Raw genomic sequence first — 18,485 nt, forward strand, 5'->3', positions numbered from 1 at the left:
TTTAGTAAGCTTTTTGTCGAAGTGCAACATACACAGAAATAGGCCCAACTCACAAATGTAAGCTTGATGAATTTTCACAGTAAACACTTTGAGATCAAGAAAAAAAAAAATGCCTTTTGGTTTTTAGTCTTTCTGTGCCTGGGTCAAAACCACTGACTAATGCAAAACTGAAGGTATAAAACTTATTATTTTAAGTTCAGTTAGCAGGAAAATATTAGAAATTTAATAAAATACAATGCCTAAAAAGAGCCATCTTCCTTCAAAGAGAATTAATTATCTCGGAAATTTGGAGGAAGTTTTGTTTTCTTTGTAACCGTAAGTAGGCATGCAGTTCGCTCTCTAACCCTTTTGACAAAGGTGAGGGCTTTGCCTTCCCCACAGCCTTTCTAAGGAGAGAGGACGCTATCTTTTGTTCCCTTCCTCTCCGCTCCCGTCCTTCCCTCACGTCATCATTGCGTGTTGTTCTGACGTGAGACCATTTCACTCTCTCACTCTCCTTTAGCCCTCCTGCTTTTGGGCAGATCCAAGAGGAAATGAGGCACTCTTTCTCCTGGCCAGCCTCACTCTGGGCCATTGCACAACCACTGTTTACACAGTGAGTGTGTTTCAGCCTAACCTTTAATTGGCTAATAAGACCATGTCGGGAGCGAGGTAACCCAGTACTCTGACGCTGATCTGGCTCTAGGGGCACCAACTCTTCTCTTGGCAAGAGGAGTCAGGAGCAAGACCCTAGCAATGCACAATGTGCCAAAATACATTTGCTTCCAGTCAACTGATGGTCTGCTGGTAGGTAACTACATGGAACCAAGACCTGCGTGCCTCTTAGTTGGTAAAGATAAATCATAAAGCCTCCATGAACCACAATTTTATGCCAAACCTCTGTTTTATTAAAAAAGGAAACAACAAAAAGGTAACCCCCAGCAATGGTCTTACATGGCCAATAAAGAGGAAATAACGTTATAAAGAAAACAGGGATTAGAAAATTTGTTCTCGAATTCATGTTTGAAAGTGCTTTGTTTAATACATAATTGGGGGTTTATCTGTTAAATCTGTATAAATTTAAAGCCCCTTGGGCTTCCCTGGTGGCGCAGTGGTTGAGAGTCCACCTGCCGATGCAGGGGACACGGGTTCGTGCCCCGGTCCGGGAAGATCCCACGTGCCGCGGAGTGGCTGGCCCCGTGAGCCGTGGCCGCTGGGCCTGAGAGTCCGGAGCCTGTGCTCTGCAACAGGAGAGGCCACAACAGTGAGAGGCCCGCGTACAGCAAAAAAAAAAAAAAAAAAAAAAAAAAAAAAAATCTTCTGTGTCTCCTAGAGTAAATTGTAGAGAGCAGTTCTCAAACTTTTGGTGTCTGGATCATTTCATGATCTTAAGAGAGCTTCTGTTTATGTGGGCTAGATATCAGTAATTACTGCACAAGGAATTAAAACAGAACATTTAACAATATTTATCTATAATTAATTTGAAAATAACAGGAATAAATTCATTACATATTGACATAAAGTATTTAAATATATATTTACAAAACAAAAAAGTTAGTAAAAAATGCCATTATTTTTGCATCTTTAATCTCTGGCTTAAGAGAAGACAGGTAGATTCTCATGTCTGCTTCTGCATTCAATCTGTTGTGTTCTTATGGTTGAAGTATGTGAAGAAATTCTGGCCTCACACAGATATGCAGCTAGAAAAGGGAGGAGCATTTTACTGGGCTTTTCAAATAATTCTGGATTTTCTTCTTTGACACTACACCAAAACTCAACAAGTGGTAGTTTCTTAAAGGTTAGTTGGAATATGGAACCTGAAACCATACCAGTAATTTTCTGTATTCTGTTAAATTCAAATACACTGGTATATTTTGTACTTTGAATGAATCTTTTACACCCGTCCATATTTTTATAATGGCATGCATTTGGTCACTTGGAAGCTATTAGTTCAATGAGTTATGTAGCTCTTCCATATGTTGACATGTTGCATTACCAAATGGGATTCTATCAAGTAATCACATTTATTGATATCACCACCTACATCATCAGAAAATTTTTTATGTAATTAGGATGCTGTCAGGTTCACGGTGTTGGGTACAAGTGTTACAAAATTCTAATATTTGCCTGAAAGCTTGAATCTATTAGTAATAAATACTGTCAACTATTTTTCTTGAAATGATGAGCTTACTTGGTTCATTTTTGAGAAAATGTAGGACATACACGTAAGTCTGAACAACTGCCGTCAGTGGTTCTAGTAAGAAAATGGCATTCCATTCAAAAAGCAGTGAGTTCAGCTCTTAACTCGAACAATGGCACAAGTACTTTTCCCTGGAGATCAACATCCTTCTTCGGTACGGAGCAGAAGCGCTCTGTACTTTATGTGTACTTCCCATTTTGTCAAAAAGTCTTGTACTCAAGGGTCAAAATTTAATAAGCTTAATTTTTACTGCTTCATCAGGACAGTCTCAAATGAAGTTGGTAATGTTTTGTTACCAGCAAGTCCACAGTAATAGCAAAAATGACTATTGCCTTGATTCCTGCAAAGGTATTAGGAGTTTTACCCGCCAGGGCTTTGGCACTATCAATGCAAATGACCAGTACAGTCAAAAGGGCTAATAATGTCTTAGTGTTATTATGCAAAGAGTTTTAATCTCTTGGAACCCCTGAAAGGGCCTTGGGGACCCCCAGGGGTGCCTGGATCACACGTTGAGGACCACTGCTGTGGTGGATAGTACCAGTATAAATCCACTCTCTAATCTGTTCAATGCTTATGTCCTTGTGGGGTTCACAGAAAGAAGATTTAAAAGATTTATTTCTGTCTCCACATTCCTGCCCTCCCTGCTCAAAAAAAATTCCATTGTGGCGATCCAACATAAATAGTGTGTATAGAACAAAGAAATTGCAGTACTCTTGAGTTCATCAGCATTTTTCTCCCTAACAAAGAAAGCTACTCTAACAAGCTATTGGGAAAACTACTGTGAGTTATAGGAAATATGACATGCTCAGTCCCCCTTCTATCCCGTCTAACTCCCAACCCTCCCAAACCTTTTCACTTCGGGGGTATTTTGGATGAGCTCCTCATAGTGTCCTCAGAAATAATTGGGTGTCCTAATTCAGCCACATGCAAATTAATGCTCCCCTAAAGAGGCCTTATTATAATTTCCAACCCTTGATGTCTACATAATCCCCTATAGTTCTTTAACTTCTTGCTTTCTAACTTCTGTTTACCGATGCACTACTTTTGTCAGCTCAGTATAGCATCAATTAGTAACACAGTTGTTTATTAGGTCTCCCTAGAGCCTTGAGAAAGCTGCTTTGTATTTATTAATGACTACGCAGAACACTACTATTTTTCGATAGCATTTAAAAATGAGTAAATTACTGAAGATGAACTATAAAAGAACTTCAAATGTCAAAGGCAAGCAAAAAAAAAAAAAGCACATCATTTCAAACCACCCATAATGCTTGCATGGTTAATTTTATTTTCAATTTAATAACAAGAAGTGGGGGGGGGGGAGTCAAATCCAGACTCTTCTTCCCGTTCTACCGTTAGCATTCTGGAGTACACACCATTTGCTTGACAGAACTGAGGCACCAATCTGGCGACTAATTAAGAGCCGGTGTAACAGGTCTAAATTTCATTATCACACACACCTGTTAGGTAACGCACACCTGATTCAGCAAAAAATCCACCCACAAGGCGAATGTTAAAAAATTTAAAAGCAAGGGTGTGGGGGAGTGCCGGTGGGGACAACTCCAGAAACTTAGGTCTAGTTTTATGTCAAGCATAATTCAAAACAACCAACTTGAAATGTATCCAATTTGTACTCTCTTATTTTGTGAATAATTCCTTGGACCCTATTAGGTGAAGTTAGAGCTGCCCATGCCGGTACACAATTCGCTTCTTAAGGAAACCAGAGACCAATCTCTCCTGCGATGAGTCTCTCCTAACCAAACTTAGAGCGACGGGGAGCAATTATAGAGCTCATTTGCCCTCCTTTTATATTCCTGGTCATTTATGAAATGAAGACGCTGATCTGCAAAAAAATCACTTTGCATTCAAGAAAGGAGCTCTGGGAGCTACCCCAGAGCATCTGGCTACGAGGCAGAAAAACACACCTCGGTGCACTTCCTTTGTCTTGCGCTCTCTCTTTGATGTGTAAGTCACTGGTGGAGTAAGCTGTGATCGCTTTGATGCTGAACTTCTAGACTTTATTGTTACTAGCATGCCTACAAGGAGAGCTGTCAGTCATGTCGTACATCTGAACAACCGTTTTTCTTTACGGCACATCTCTTACAAGCATCAATCCTTAAGTACATGTTTTTGCATTTCTGCTGACTACCACACACTTCATTGGAGGAGGGCTGTGCTCAAATATAACTATAGCACCCACATCTTCTGTAAACACCCTGAGGCGTCATCAGACGGCTGGTAACCAACCTTCTGCAACAAGAGAAGCCTGAGCGCAAAACATATTTCTAGCAAATGAAAACATTCTGAAAACACTCAAGCCATCTTAACAGTCAAAATGAGGAGTTTAGCCAATATTTCCCCTAAGCAGCCATTGAAATCATACAGAAACTTCCAAGCCACTTTAAAAGGGATTCTGAATGCAACAGCAACAGGGGGCTTAGAAAGTCTGCCAAAACTTTGAGAAGTCTTGACTCACATTAAATGACTGTGTTTCTCTGCAGTGGGGGAAACAAAACACTTCTGTTCTACATGATTATGCTTGTGATAGAAACATTGCTTTTGAAATAGATTTCTGCCAATTATTTTGTCAAACGGTATCATTTTCAGAAGGTGCTTGCTATTATGGATGTAGCTTAAGTTACAGGAAGATGGCTTTCTATAATTTTCTGTCTAAGGAGAACATATGGATGTATATCAACATGTGTCAATTTCTTAAATATATACATGCCAAACAGGCAATGTGCTCATCCTCAAAAAATCTCTGTTGAAAAATACACGGCTCTGATTTCATTTACCGGCTCCCATCAGATTTACTTTTCAAACTCCTTTCTCATTTGTGCAACTGCCGAATATTATCAAACCCCGCTGGGAGATTCCACACAAAAAGGAAATAAAGTTAAGGTGCTTACATCACACCATGCTGGTTTATAATGAACTGGTATCTTTCTCAATAAATGTTTCAACGAAACCCAAGTTCTTAGAGATACAGGGTCACAGATAAGGAAGCAGAATATTTTTCATGATAGAACTTAGTTTTGTAGTTTTCTTTTATTAAGCTGGCAACACAGGAGAGATACACTGTTTCTGCTTGTTAAAAAACTGCAAACAATATATTGGGAGAGACTCAATGTCTTTGGGTTTCTGGCCTGGAATATTTGGTAAGGAATAAAATTACTGTGGTGTGTGATGCTTAAGACTATTCCAGGGCTTCCATTTTTAAGCAACCTCCCTACCCCGACCTCCTCGGTTTTAACTCAACCATCAAAAAACGCTTTGGGCTAGAATTTGATACATAAGGTATGACTAATTTACCAGAACTAAATCAGGGCATAAATATTAATGAAAGCTTGCTTATTCTTAAATTTATTTAAATAATTGGCAGAAAGTAATTACCTCTTTCTACCTTAAATTTTCACTCCCCAAAGGAACCGATCAGCTGATGAAGGGACCTCTAGCAATTAGGGGTTGAGACAAGGAATAAGGAAACTAGAGTGTATTTGTTTTCTTCCTCCCAGTCTTGGACGAGAAGCCAGACCTTTCCTTCTGTTTTAAGACAAACATTTTCACAGAATGAGAGAGCTGGAAAAGCTCTTGATGGCTATCAATTTCCCCTAATTTTACAAATGGGGAAAGTGAGCAATTGAGGTAGCCTGACCTGGCAGGAGAACCCATGTCTTCTCCCACCCTACATGGGGGTGGGGGTGGGGGGTTCCACCATCCAACACTACTGCCCTGCACCGGGGACGGACGACTCACATGTCAAATAAGGGTGTTGGACCTCAGAGGTTTCTCGACCAGAATCATCTGGACAGCTTTAACAAATTATCAATACTTGAGACCCACCTCAGACCAATAAAATCAGAGCTTCCAGGAGTGGAGCCTGGGCTGGTGTTTTTCAAAAAGCTCTCTAGACAGTCTAGTGGGCAGACAAGGCTGAGAACTAAGAGACCAGATGACCTCTAAACTCCCTCTTGGGTCTACGGCACAACATTCATCACTGGTTAGAAAAAATTCTTGGATTTCATTCCCTGCTGTTCATCCATGAGGCCATAAGCAATTCTAAGCCATTACAATTTCTATGTTGGCTGAGCTGTTGTCACTATCTGTATTTATCTAGTTCATTTATATGTTTACTTAGGTATTATCTACCTCTTCCCACGAGAACATACACTCGAAGAGACCAGAGGTGAAGCCTGCTGTGTTTGCTGTTGCCCCCATGGCAACATCACATCTGCCACATGATGGGCTACGGCACCGCCATTTTCCAAAGAAGGAGGGGCTGGAGTTGGTGCAGAAGGGGGTCAGCCTTCCTCCACCATCAGCCAGAGTAGTTCCACTTTTCTGTCTCACCAGACTAGAATCTAAGTTGCACAAAGGCAGTGTGGTGTCTGTGTCATTCAAACTTCGCCATTCCAGTGCCTGGAGGGGGGCAGATACACACCAGGTGCTCAGGGCCTGAGAAACACCACCTTATAAATAGGAAGCATTCACAACTTGCAGGGCTCTAAAACCTGGACTTTGTTGCTGAAAAAAAAGCAACATAGAAGAGGCATCACTGTTGCCACTGGAGTTGGCCTTGACTTTTGAGGCACAATCCCCAGCCTGCCCCACTGAGTGGTCACAATGGTGGCAAGACCCAGCCTCGGGGCTCACTGAGGGCTAGAAGGCCAGAGCTCCTGGGCAAGGTTTATGCAGAAAAGGAATACAGGGTTGGGAAAGCATCACAGGGGCCTCTTCTGTTTGGATCATTTGGGGTAACAGACTGGGAGCCTGCCCACTTTTTTCCTACACACTGGTTGATAGAAAGGCCAGAAATAATCAGAAGAATATCTCAAATGTGTTAATAACATCCAAACAATGGCAGAAACTGCTCATGGTGTGCACCTCACCCACTCTGAAAGGAGATTTCAGTGGCCTCAAAGGAAAGTTTAGGCTTACCTTAATATCACTGACCTGAGCATCCTTTCCTCACTAGTAAGAGGAGAGGGTTAGACCCGAGCAGTAGTTCCCAAACCTGTCAGATCCTCAGTCACCAAGGGGAGATTTACAAATTCAGATTCCTTGGCCTCTCCCCAGACCATCGGAATCGTGATCCATATAGGTGGTGATAGAGACCGGGCACTTAGTTTTTTTAAATGCTTCTCAGCTAACCGTGAAGATCAATGATATTTGGGAACCATTGAAGGGTTGGAGGATTCTGCTGCCCATCTGAGCTCTGACAGGCAAGGGCGAGGTTTCACAGAGGGAGTGAGGAGGACCATCTGAACTGGCAACACCTGAGACACCTTTTAAATACCTTCCTGGGTTGGGAAGACCAGGCTGACAGAATCAGGGTCTCCATGGGTGGGACCCGGAAATCTGCCTTTGCAACTCTTCTGGTTATGGGTTGCTCTCCAAAGTTTCAGAGCCACTGCTTAGGCAGGATTTTAGAGCTACCCTATGGCTTATTTGGAAGGGAATCATGTTCACACATAAATAGAAGGATTAACTTTATCCAATTACATTAATGTTTCATTGAGTGTTACAAACTCTTTGTTTTAAATGGCATGGACTTCATAGAAACTACAAACCTATAAGCTCAAAAGTCTTAAAGCAGCTTTCTCTAGTTAAGCATGGCAGGCAATTTCTCAGTGCATGTCTTTAAACGCTGATTCATGGCTTAAGATACACGATAGGGAGGAAGGTGTCCTTGTTCTATTATAAAAGCACACAGGTGGCAACAACGTAGCACACAATAGGCACTTAATAAGTATTTGCTGAAACAACTTTATTTCGTTATTTATACCCAGGGTTCTACCGAAGATTTGACATGAGATAAAGAAAAGAAGAAAAAAAAACCCAACGACTGCAAAATGAAAATAACATTCTGTGAAAAAGAGAATATTTCTCATGTGGTAAAAGAATCACACTTCTGGGTGGCGCAGTTTGAAAAACGGTTTGCTTCAGTAACTGATCTGAAACTTAACCACAAGTCTTCACTTCTGAACCACTACCTTATTTCTATGATGAAAAGGTTTAAACAGCAGGTTTTCCTGACTTTTTAAAAATTCCCTTCCTTCTTTTTCATGTAAAGATGCAATTTAATCTTTCCGGTAGGAACAAGTAAGCACTGTCGTCCTTTAAAATCCTGGTGATTATCTGTCATTAAGATCACCCTGGTTATTCTAGCTCAGCTCAGAAGCCTGGACTACTTGAGCAATGCAAAATTCACGTAAACTTGAATTCTCATCTCTCCCCGTAGCATCAGTAACAAAAGATATTTAAGGAAATAGGAAGGTCAATAATCATTTCTTTGATTCCAATACAGAAACCAGATTGTTTCGTAATAGTTTCACACTCAATATACCACTGAAATCTAAGCACACATTTCACTTGTATTATCTATTATCCTAAAAATTACACAAACGAATGCTTATCTCTACTTTGTGCACTGTTTTAAAGCATAAATGATATAATGTTCTAAAAACCTGTGTAACATATACTCAATTTCTTTGGCAAGTTGTATATATTTAAGTGAATAAAATGCTCTAACCCTAAGACTTCAGAAACCAGCGGGTTAATGGTTTTGCATCCATTGAAAAATTGCTCTATTGCCAAAAATATCAACAATAGTTTACTTCTTTCTAAATGTTTCCCTTTTTTGAAAGAAAAAAAAGCTTTAGATTTAAAAAGGGAAGATGCCGGATTTCTCTGATCAAAATGACTGACAATCTCTTTTTAAAAAATATTCGAGGGTAGAGGAATAGAATTGAGGTTGAAATTCTAAAAACAAACAACCAAACGACAAAAAAACACAAGGATTACCACAAAGGTCATAACTGTTTACTCACAAACCAAATCTCACTTAAATATTTAACTTTAATATGGAGCCAAACAGAATTTTATAAATCAACTTTATCTTAAGTTTAAAAAAAAATTCCCTTCCAAGCAAACTTTTAACATTCATTATCTCTCCCACAGACGCATTTCTAACAACCATGCAAAACAATAAATTACACTTTTGAATCTGATGTAGAAAGTCCCACAGCAATCGAGAAAATAACTTCAACCTTTGACCTTCTCCACTAGCCTGATGGGAAATGCATTGGCACTGTTACCGCTTTTAGCATTCCATGAGAAAGTAACCACTAGAGGGCAGCCTTATTTCAGCTCTGACACACTACTTTGGCGAAAAACACCTCAGAAATGCTTCTCATGTTCCTTTAATTATTTTTTCAATATCTTTGATTTTCTTGGATATTTAATATCAACTTCAGTTCATCCAAAAGTATTTCTAAGTAGGTCAAAGGTCCACTTTCACAAATTACAACGGTAGCACAAAGGCTAGTCATGACGTTCAAAAGATACAACCTAGCTTATGAATCTTAAAAAAATTAAAACAAAATTTAAACTCTTTTCTCTTTACTACATGGTGGGTTAAGTGCTGAGTCAATCATATCACAACTAGGACTCGGGTTGTGGTACAAAAATTCAAGAGGTTCTAGTCAAACTGAAATGTGCTTGAGGAAAAAAATGACCAAGGTTGCTAGAAGGCTGACTGTGAACAGAATGGAGTGGAGACACACAGCAAAGATTGAGGGAGGGTGTGTGTGTGTTTCATACTTAGTCTTCAAATAACTGACAATCTTGCAATCTTTCATATGAAAGATGGATTAAATTGTATTGTACACAGCCCCAAAAGAAAGGATCAGAATCGAGGGATTAAAAGTACAAAAGAGAGACTTATGCTTGAAATAAAAATAATTTTCTTATTCAAGATGGAATAAGCTTCCTCTAACGATAGTGAGCTCCTCATCATAGGAGGTGTTCAAGCATAACCAGACAATTTGCCAGGAACGCCGTGGAGAGGAACCAAATGCCAAGAGGGTGTGTATCTGAATGACATTTTAGGTTTCTGCTCTCCCTGAGACTCTATGAAATGATGCTTATTTGCTTTCAGGCAAAGACCACTCAATCCAGTTGCCAGAGAAATAAACCCCCATCAAGTGAGAAATGAGCTTTTGCAGATCTATCTACTTGGAAACTTTGACTCTGATTTTCTAAAAGACAACAGATTTCTCAAGAATACGCCCATGATCATGCCCGTTAGCTGTCATGGAAACAACCAGGACAGCACTCACAAGCCCAAGGATTCATGAGTTTTCTACTCCATAAAGGGATATGAAATTTAGAAGATGCGTTTTTGAATGCTCCCTTTGCCTAAAGCTAAGTGGACCATATAGATAAGTCTCCAGCTCGATTTTCTCATAATGGAGTTAGGTTACACAGGTTAGCTGCATTTCATAGTATTCCATATTCTTTAGGAAAGTAATGCTTACATTTCACTCAGATCCTCTTACAAGAAGCAGACTTAATGAAAATCGTGGATGAAGAGAGCTAATGGTAAGCAAATAAGAATAACCCTATTTGTACCAAATTGATTTTATTAAATAGTAATTTAAAGATATTAGGCTCAGCAAAGCATTACATAATTGAATCTATTTTTTTCCCTTATAAACGCCAGAGTTATAATTTCCACTAACTAGAGACAAAGTTATATCCAGGACATTTTCACAGCTTCCTCCAGGGGAGGCAGCGTGAAGACAGTAGAAATTAGGGCTCTAGCCCTCGCTTCACTTGTCAAGCTTGGCTAACCAACACATAACCTCTGTGAGCCTCAGTTTCTTCGACTAAAAACCACGACAGTGTCAATGACTTCCCAGGGAAGATTAAATGCGACAAGAATGGCTGCAAACCATAAAGCAGAAAACAAATATAGATTAACATCAAACTGCGATTTGTTTATGAAATGCTTAGTAAATTTCAGAGGCAATGAAATCAAAGGCAAAAAATGAAATCGCTGGCAAACCTAGGGAACAGGTTTGACATTAATTTTTATACAAAGATTTTAAAGTCATCATAATTCTTCCTTATATGATGATGAGGGCTAACAAATGCAGCTTAGAAAATCCAGAAACAAAAGATTTCAACTGCTTTCTTGCGTTTTGCCTGTTGGCTAATATATGCTAGTATCTGTCTATTTAGACCTCTTATTTCCGGATATAGCACTCTGACAATGAACAGAAAAACCATGATCAATCATGTCACAGACAATACTGACAGATACAAAAATCTCTGACTGCAAATCTCTAAGGCCATGACTCAAGGGCTGGTGTGGAAGGGAGGTATCGTTGGTGGAGGAGCTAGAGGAGGGAGAGAGAATAAGTAAATCATTCCTCAAAGGGTCAATATGTGGTCTTTGAGATAATATCAAATGTGAATTCACATCTGTGTTGTCACTGGTGGACCCCTTCAAATTATTATTATTTTTAAAGCACAGAAACATAAAGGCTAACTCTGAGCATCTAATTATGTTTTTTTTAATTAATAAATATGAAATATATAGGTTAAGGCGGGCTTGATTTCTTATTAATAAACACTGTGAATACTTAGAATCCATGCAGAAAATTTCTATGACAAAGTATTCATAGATTAGTTCAACACAAGGGGTTTATTGATTACTAAAATAAGCTGAGAAGATTTTAAGAAAACTCAACTCTACCTGTGCAGATCTAGCTATCTATCTATGTATCTAACCATCCAGTAACTTTTTCTCCCAGTAAATGGTCATTTGTGAATATTATTTTCTTAGGTGCCCCAGAGCAAATTACAAAGTAGCTAGGTGCTACTGCTGATGCTTTGCAATTATCTACTTGCTGACCTCATCCATTTTATTGTGATTCACTTGGCTGGGAGGGAAAGGTTGGGAAAAAAAGGAGTCTAGTAAGAACTATTAATATATTTACTAATATATCTACTAGATAGTAAAAAAAAAAAAAAAAAGCCCTAATATTTAAATCATATATATATTTAAAGGACTAAGTCTGTTTAGAAATTGTATTATTTTATAACTGGGCAGCATTAAAGAAATTATATGGTACTCAATTCAAATCGAGGGCAAAGTGGTTTACTTATGATAAATTGAAAGTGATGTGATTGAAATATGTAAAATCAAGAGACTGCTCATGAAAATGGTGCTTCTAAAATATTCTCCACTTCATAGAAGGTCCGAGCTCCCTCCTCACCCAGTGGACAAATGGACTCAGAGATCCTCTTTGTCTTTAAAAGAACTGACCTCTCCTTGTCTGCTAAGCACTCTGGGGTCTGAAATAGCTATTTGAGTTTTCTCTTTCCAAGATCCAGCCATCACCCTCTTCCAATCCTACCCATCAAAAGTCATGAAAATGGAAAAAAAAATCCCAGCTAAGGGATACCACTGACACAGTACTTAAAATAAGACGAGGGATAAAATTCAAATTTCATTTGGGAAAGAGAAAGGCCAAATTCTTTAAAACTATAAAATCACATTTACTAGAGTTGGAAATACCCCTTATCACCCACATATACAGTAGTTTCAAAGCGGTAACATGCCTTGTGTTTGTACATGGATTGTGCTGAGGGAAGAATCTATGATGGGACAGACATTCCCCTTAAGCCTCCCTTCACTCCCTTAACTCCATTTACATGAACACAGGCTGAGTGCTCTGCTGCTAGGAAGCAAAGGGGGGTATAATCTACTAAAACTGATGAAGCGCTCGCATTTCCCTTCAGCACTGGCTGCTGCCTGACATTTGGCCAAAGCACTTTTATGATGCGTAGAACAAGTGCTCCCCTGATTATAAATGTTATCTCTGGCTCTCTCCATTTGCTCAAGAAGCAATCCAAATGGTACTGGAATTCTGTTGTTAATTAAACAAAAACAAAACTGAAGGATGAGACTAGAGTTGCTCAAATGAAGATTTATTACTTCTAAGCACAAGCCCACTTTAAGCCTAAACTTATTTGACAACTAATGCAGAGGAAGGATTTTCTTCTTTGGTGAGCTCAAAAGGCCTGCTTTAATGATGTTTTAAAAACATCAGTAAATCAGCCAACAAAGAGAATGTTTCTCTTTTATGGTGGCTTGTTCTCTCCTCCCCCAGCCACATGCATACACATACCAAAAAACTATATTGTAAAGAGTGTTTCTGTTTTGTATAAAAAACCTAATTACACAAACTCTCTTACATATGGGACCAATTTAACTATTAAAACTGAGAGGCAGTAGGGAAGTATTTAATATGACTCTGGGACAGTTTTTTTTCCCCTTAAATCTGATACGGAAACATTTACAGCATTCCTTATTTTCCACAAACTATTTTTCTTCAGTTTAAATAAGCTCCAAAGCAAGATAATCCCATTAAGACACAGGATATTATGATATTGGGAATGAAATATTCTAATTGTCTAAATGCATTTTATTTCTACACCTTCCCCCTCCGCCCCCCCGCAGCTGAGCTTATAGAAAAACTGAATTGCCAGTACATCTGAGCTACTTTTCGCAAAGCACAATACTATGCATCTATTATCTTGGGGCAGCCAGAGGTCACTCCAAGACAAATGTGTGGGCTAGAGCTTTTGGGGGATATAGTGGCGGTGTGATTCCCATGGTTATATCACTAAGGGATACTATGGAACTTCATTTTGTGCTAGCACTACAAAACCAAAAGCCTATGTACTCAGAAACATCAACATTAAGTTAAAACATTCAGACGCACTTTCCTTATTGTTTGGTGGTTAGTGTTCATTAGGGGAAATAGTATCAGCTGCTCACCCTTCCTCAGTCGACACCAATCATACTAAATAAAATAGATAAGGATTAACATTGACACCTCCCCAAATCTATTTCACGCCTTAAAGAAAAAACGGAAGAAAATGTCTTAACTACAAAGGCTATCTGAATCGTTTTACTCTTACAGGATTAATGAACCGCTGGAAATAGCATAAAAGTTTTTTTAGAGGGGGAGGGGAGAAGCATACGTTTCGTCTGCATAAGAAGTCGGTAAGAAAATCTTAAAATCATTTTGGGAAGAAAAAAAAAGTTAAGTGCTTAAGAACGTGGAGGTCTCCTACCCTTTCCTTTATCTGTTGCATATTCTAAAAATGATTAAATTTCATTTCCCCCAAGCCACCGGGGAAAAGACAAAAATTTGCTCTGGGCACGTCGTATAGAAAGATTTCATCTCAAGCAGCTCATCTTAGCGTCCAGTACATTTCGGCCTGTTAATAATTAATAAAAGAGATGCCACCCAATCTCTAGTGAAGAAAGGCAAAGCTCGGTGATCCGAAAGTAAACCCAGTGCAGATACCGAACTGGTGTCCTTCATCTAGGATTGCAACAAAACCTCAACCTTAGCAAACGTTTAACGAGCGCTCCGCGCCCGCACGGATGGGCAGAACCCGCAGGACAGTCTGGGTCTGCAAAACTGCTGCGTATGAGGGGAGCCCTGTCCGCCGCAAACAGATGGGGCTCTAAATCCCCACTCCCAGCGGCCGGGTCTGCGGGCAGATTATCGGCGCCGAAGAACCTGCTGGCGCACGAGCCGGCGGAGGGCTGCGGGCTGAGTTTTCTCTCGGGCTGTTTGCGTGTCTCGGCTTGTCCGGACGGCGCAGGCGAGTTCCTGCGCACCTCCAAACTTTGGCTTTCCCATTATATTTTCCCTGACTTGCCATGGTTTCTTTCCTCCTCACCTGAGAAGACCTGAAGCCAGTCCTCTCTGCAACCAGTCCCCGCTGCCATCCCGCCACCAGCCCGGCAAAGGACTTCGGATCAGGGCGGAAGGCCGGACGAGGAGGTCTGGCCGCGACTAACCCGCGCCCGCCGGCCTTCGCCGCCGTCTAACCTCCACCACTGCCCGCGAATCCTGTGCGGGGGGAGAAGTTGCCTCCCCACATCCATCCACAACCCAAAGTATCAAGTGAGGGTGCGCTGCGGCTGCCGCCCAGGGAGTCTTGGCACGCTCCAGAAGCCCGTCTCGCTCGGGCCTGCGCGCTTTCGGAAGCGGCCGCGGCGGGCACGCAGCGCGGACCTGCCGCACTACCCCTGCAGGCGGCCGCCCTGGCGCTCGGGGCCGCCGGGCGGCGGAGGGGGGAGGGGGGGAGCAGGGTGCAAGGCCCGGGACGCTGAGCAGTCCCCAGGAATGACACCGCGCCCGGGCGCACGCTCGGCCCGGCCCGGGCGCGGCGCCTTCCCTACGTAGGCCGGAGCTGTCCGGGGTGCGGGCCCTGGGGACCCGTCGCGGGCGCCCCTTGGCCTCCTCCGAGCTCCTCAGACCCTCCCCTCCCTGCCAGAAGCGCGGCGACTCCCAGCAAACTTTCTTCCGGGCGCCCCGCCGGGTGCCAGGCGGACCTGGGCGACTGACAGAAGCCGGAGAGGACAGAAGAGAGGGGTCCAGCCCATGCGCCTTTGCCCCCGACAGGAGGCAGGCAGATCCCGCGACCGGGCTCAGGGGGCGCCCTGCAGGGGCCCAAAAAGCCCTGGCGGGGCTCCAGCGCCCAGCCCCGGGCAGTACGTGCGCTCGGGCAGGCGCGCCCACCCCTCCCCCTGCGCGCCCGCCTCCCCGCCCCCCGGAGCAGCCAGCCCACCCGGCCCCGGCGGGGCGCCCGGGCTCACCTTTCATCGCTGCGATCACAAAATACATCATTTAAGCCGCGGTGCGGAGAGCGCAGGGAGAGCGGATGGTCCGACCCCGGAGCCCCCTCTGCCGCCGCCGCCGCGCCGCCGCCGCCGCCTGAGCCACAGCAGCAGCTGCCGCAGCTGCCCGTCCGCCGAGAGCCATCCCGAGCCATAAGAGGCTCCATGTGACCGGCTGACATCACGGCCGCCGCTCTGTTTACACCGCGCCCCTCCGCTTCCTCCCCGGGCGGGAGGCGGGCGGCGGGAGGTGGGGGCGCCCTAGCGCCGCGCCGCGCCCCGCCCCGCCCCCCCGGGCAGGTGAGCGGCGGTGGCTCCCGGGCGCACCCGCGCTGGCGCTGCCCTCCCACGCCCCCGGCCCGCACCCGGGCCCCCGGCCTTCTCCTCGCCTCCCTGGGCACCTGTGGCCGCCCGGGCGCTTTCGGCGTGCAGCGCCCGGAAGATCGCGCGTCTACTTTCTCCCGCACCTCTTGGGCTAGAGGGGCGCAACCAGACGCTACTTTCCTGCTCTCTTTCCGGATCTCCCAGGGGTGATAACTGTGCCAACTCGTTGGCGGAAAAGAGGGGTTTGTTCGGTCTGGCGCGGGGGCGGGGGGTGTTGTAGTCACCCTCACTTCCAATTTCCCAGATCACCCCAGCTTTATTCGGAAGGTAAAGCCCCCTCCGGGGGCCGTGGAGAACGCAGTCATCCGGACTGCTCAGGGAGTGGAGTAAGCGCCTCCTCAGTAAGATCCTGGGAGGCTCGGCCTGGGAAGGGGGAACTCCGCCCACCCAGACGATGATATTTCTCATCACACCTACACCTAAGGTCCTGGTTTACACCTCTCCCTTCCCCCAGGACCACTGATACCTGGAAGGAGAGCAGAAAACTCTGTGTGAATCACCTAAATGAACGTCGCCAGCCGATTTGAGCCACTAATTTCCCAGGCTCTTCCATATATCCACCATTCTCTCCAGAGAACCAATCTACAAGTGGAAAAGGTTCTAGTTTTCATACCCTAAAAATGAGATGTTGTGGTACTTTGGACAGGAAAAACAAAAAAGAAAAAAACAACAGCAACAAAAAAGCAAACAACCTCTAAAGGTCAACTTTGTGAATTTTAACTTGCAGCTAAGACCTAATTCCTTCCAAACAATCCTTTTTACTGGTCTTGTGGAAACTTAAATCATGATATTATTGTCAGATGAATCTCTTTACTATGAATTTCAGATGCTACATACCCATAGTCTGTGTTATTTAAAATTTCTGCAGGCTTGTCAACAGTATTGAGTGTAGCAGAAAAAAATATCAAAAGCCAAGTTTGTTACCTACTCCAGTTCCTTCACACAATTTCAACTCTGCTTTCTTTTCTGATGGCCTGTGTCTCCATTTACAACGCAAATACTAGATGGTTATTAGTTGTTGCATTCATGGTAGTTAAACAAGGAGAGTCCTAACATTTTTTCCCATATAACCGAGTTGTCCTTGACTCTGAGTTGGCCCATAATTTAAAACACATGCAGACAATCAGCACTGGAAAAACTAGGATTCATACACTCCCACCCCCGCATCCCCCTTCAAGGCAAAATTTACAGAGCGCTCTGATTTAGAAGGTCAAAAAAAAAATTCATCGTACATTAAATCAAGCTGCAGCTTTATAAAAGTTTGATTTCAACTAAAGTCATCCCAACACAGTTTTTTTCTTTAGAGTTTTCCCCAAATAAAACCACAAAAATAAGAAATCCTAGAAACGTGGAGTCAAGATCTACCCATGTTAACTCAGCTGCGCAGCCATAGCGAAGTGGACAAGGGTTTCAAATGAATCAACCATACCCACTGTGATGTTTATAATCATGAAATTAAGTCACACCACGTTCCCATGATGCAACTGCATCTTCCAGTGAGGCAACACCCCTCAGTTACACTGACACTATCCTTCATATTTGGTTCTTGATTTCCCTCATCCTAACGACTTTAACAAGGATGGGTAATGCCAAGCTGTCCTGTTGGTAGGTCCTGGATATGATTTTCTATCCTTTGTATTGTTAAAGGATGGAAAAACATCAGAGAGTGCCTGCTCATAGGGGTGTTTGTCCATACTCGCTGCAAACGAATCCAGATATACCACTCTGAAAATTCAGTGTTACTTTAAAACAGCATGCTGCTTTAGAAAATAATGCTTTGAAAATGACCAAATCCATTTGGTCTGCCTGTCAGACATCTGACTCCAAGGTAAATAGTCTTACATTACTAGTAATTGGTATTTATTTCCAGGCCATTTCAAATGAAATCGGTAATCGGGAATGACATGTAACATGACACGTGCTCCTGCAATTACAAGAAGAATCATTCATCCTATAGATATGTCCCCAATAGAAATATATTCTCACAATACTTATTTGAAATATTTACACATTTATTTAACAAAGACATTTCCAGGATAATGTAATATTGACCTTGCCCTTTAGAAATGTATTTCATTCTCACCCTACAACTAATGAGCAACAGAATTTCAGATATTGTCGTAACCTTCCTGTGTGGCTAGATGCTATTTGTAATACATGCCTCTAATAAATGTATTCTTTTATTTTCAACACAGCTTTCAACCCAGGGTATATTAGTGTTCTTTATATTAACACAAAGCTCTTGTGAAACTTCAAAAGTAAAAACAAGAGGTTTTTTAAAGCCTCTTGGAATACAACTTTTCTACAGTTATACGTCCTCAACCAAGTAAATCAGTCAGGAATGAAAGGATCTGTATTTCCCTTCAATACTACTAAACTGGAGCCAAAAAAGATGCACATTTCAGTGCAAAATTTTACCAGCTAAATATTGAA

General features: G+C 42.4%; 1 protein-coding gene and 1 long non-coding RNA gene across 3 annotated transcripts in view; one reads left to right on the plus strand and one right to left on the minus strand.

The window, feature by feature from the left end:
• Positions 1–18,485, minus strand: part of RORA (RAR related orphan receptor A) — a 185,566-nt gene that overhangs the window by 85,366 nt on the left and 81,715 nt on the right. Inside the window, exon 1 of one of the 2 annotated variants that reach the window (XM_067749071.1) lies at positions 15,648–15,825. The exons of the other annotated variant lie outside the window; for it this stretch is intronic. Within the exon in view, the coding sequence (XP_067605172.1) occupies positions 15,648–15,678 (31 nt within the window). The 5' untranslated portion in view covers positions 15,679–15,825. Of the gene's footprint in view, positions 1–15,647; positions 15,826–18,485 lie in introns of those variants that run through there. 2 annotated transcript variants of the gene reach the window in all.
• On the plus strand, positions 15,822–18,242 carry LOC137230222 (uncharacterized). Its single transcript, XR_010946045.1, has 2 exons — positions 15,822–16,393; positions 16,507–18,242. It is a non-coding gene; the product is annotated as an uncharacterized lncRNA (long non-coding RNA).

This window comes from Pseudorca crassidens, chromosome 1 (genome assembly GCF_039906515.1).
Source record: "Pseudorca crassidens isolate mPseCra1 chromosome 1, mPseCra1.hap1, whole genome shotgun sequence".
Lineage (NCBI taxonomy): Eukaryota > Metazoa > Chordata > Mammalia > Artiodactyla > Delphinidae > Pseudorca > Pseudorca crassidens.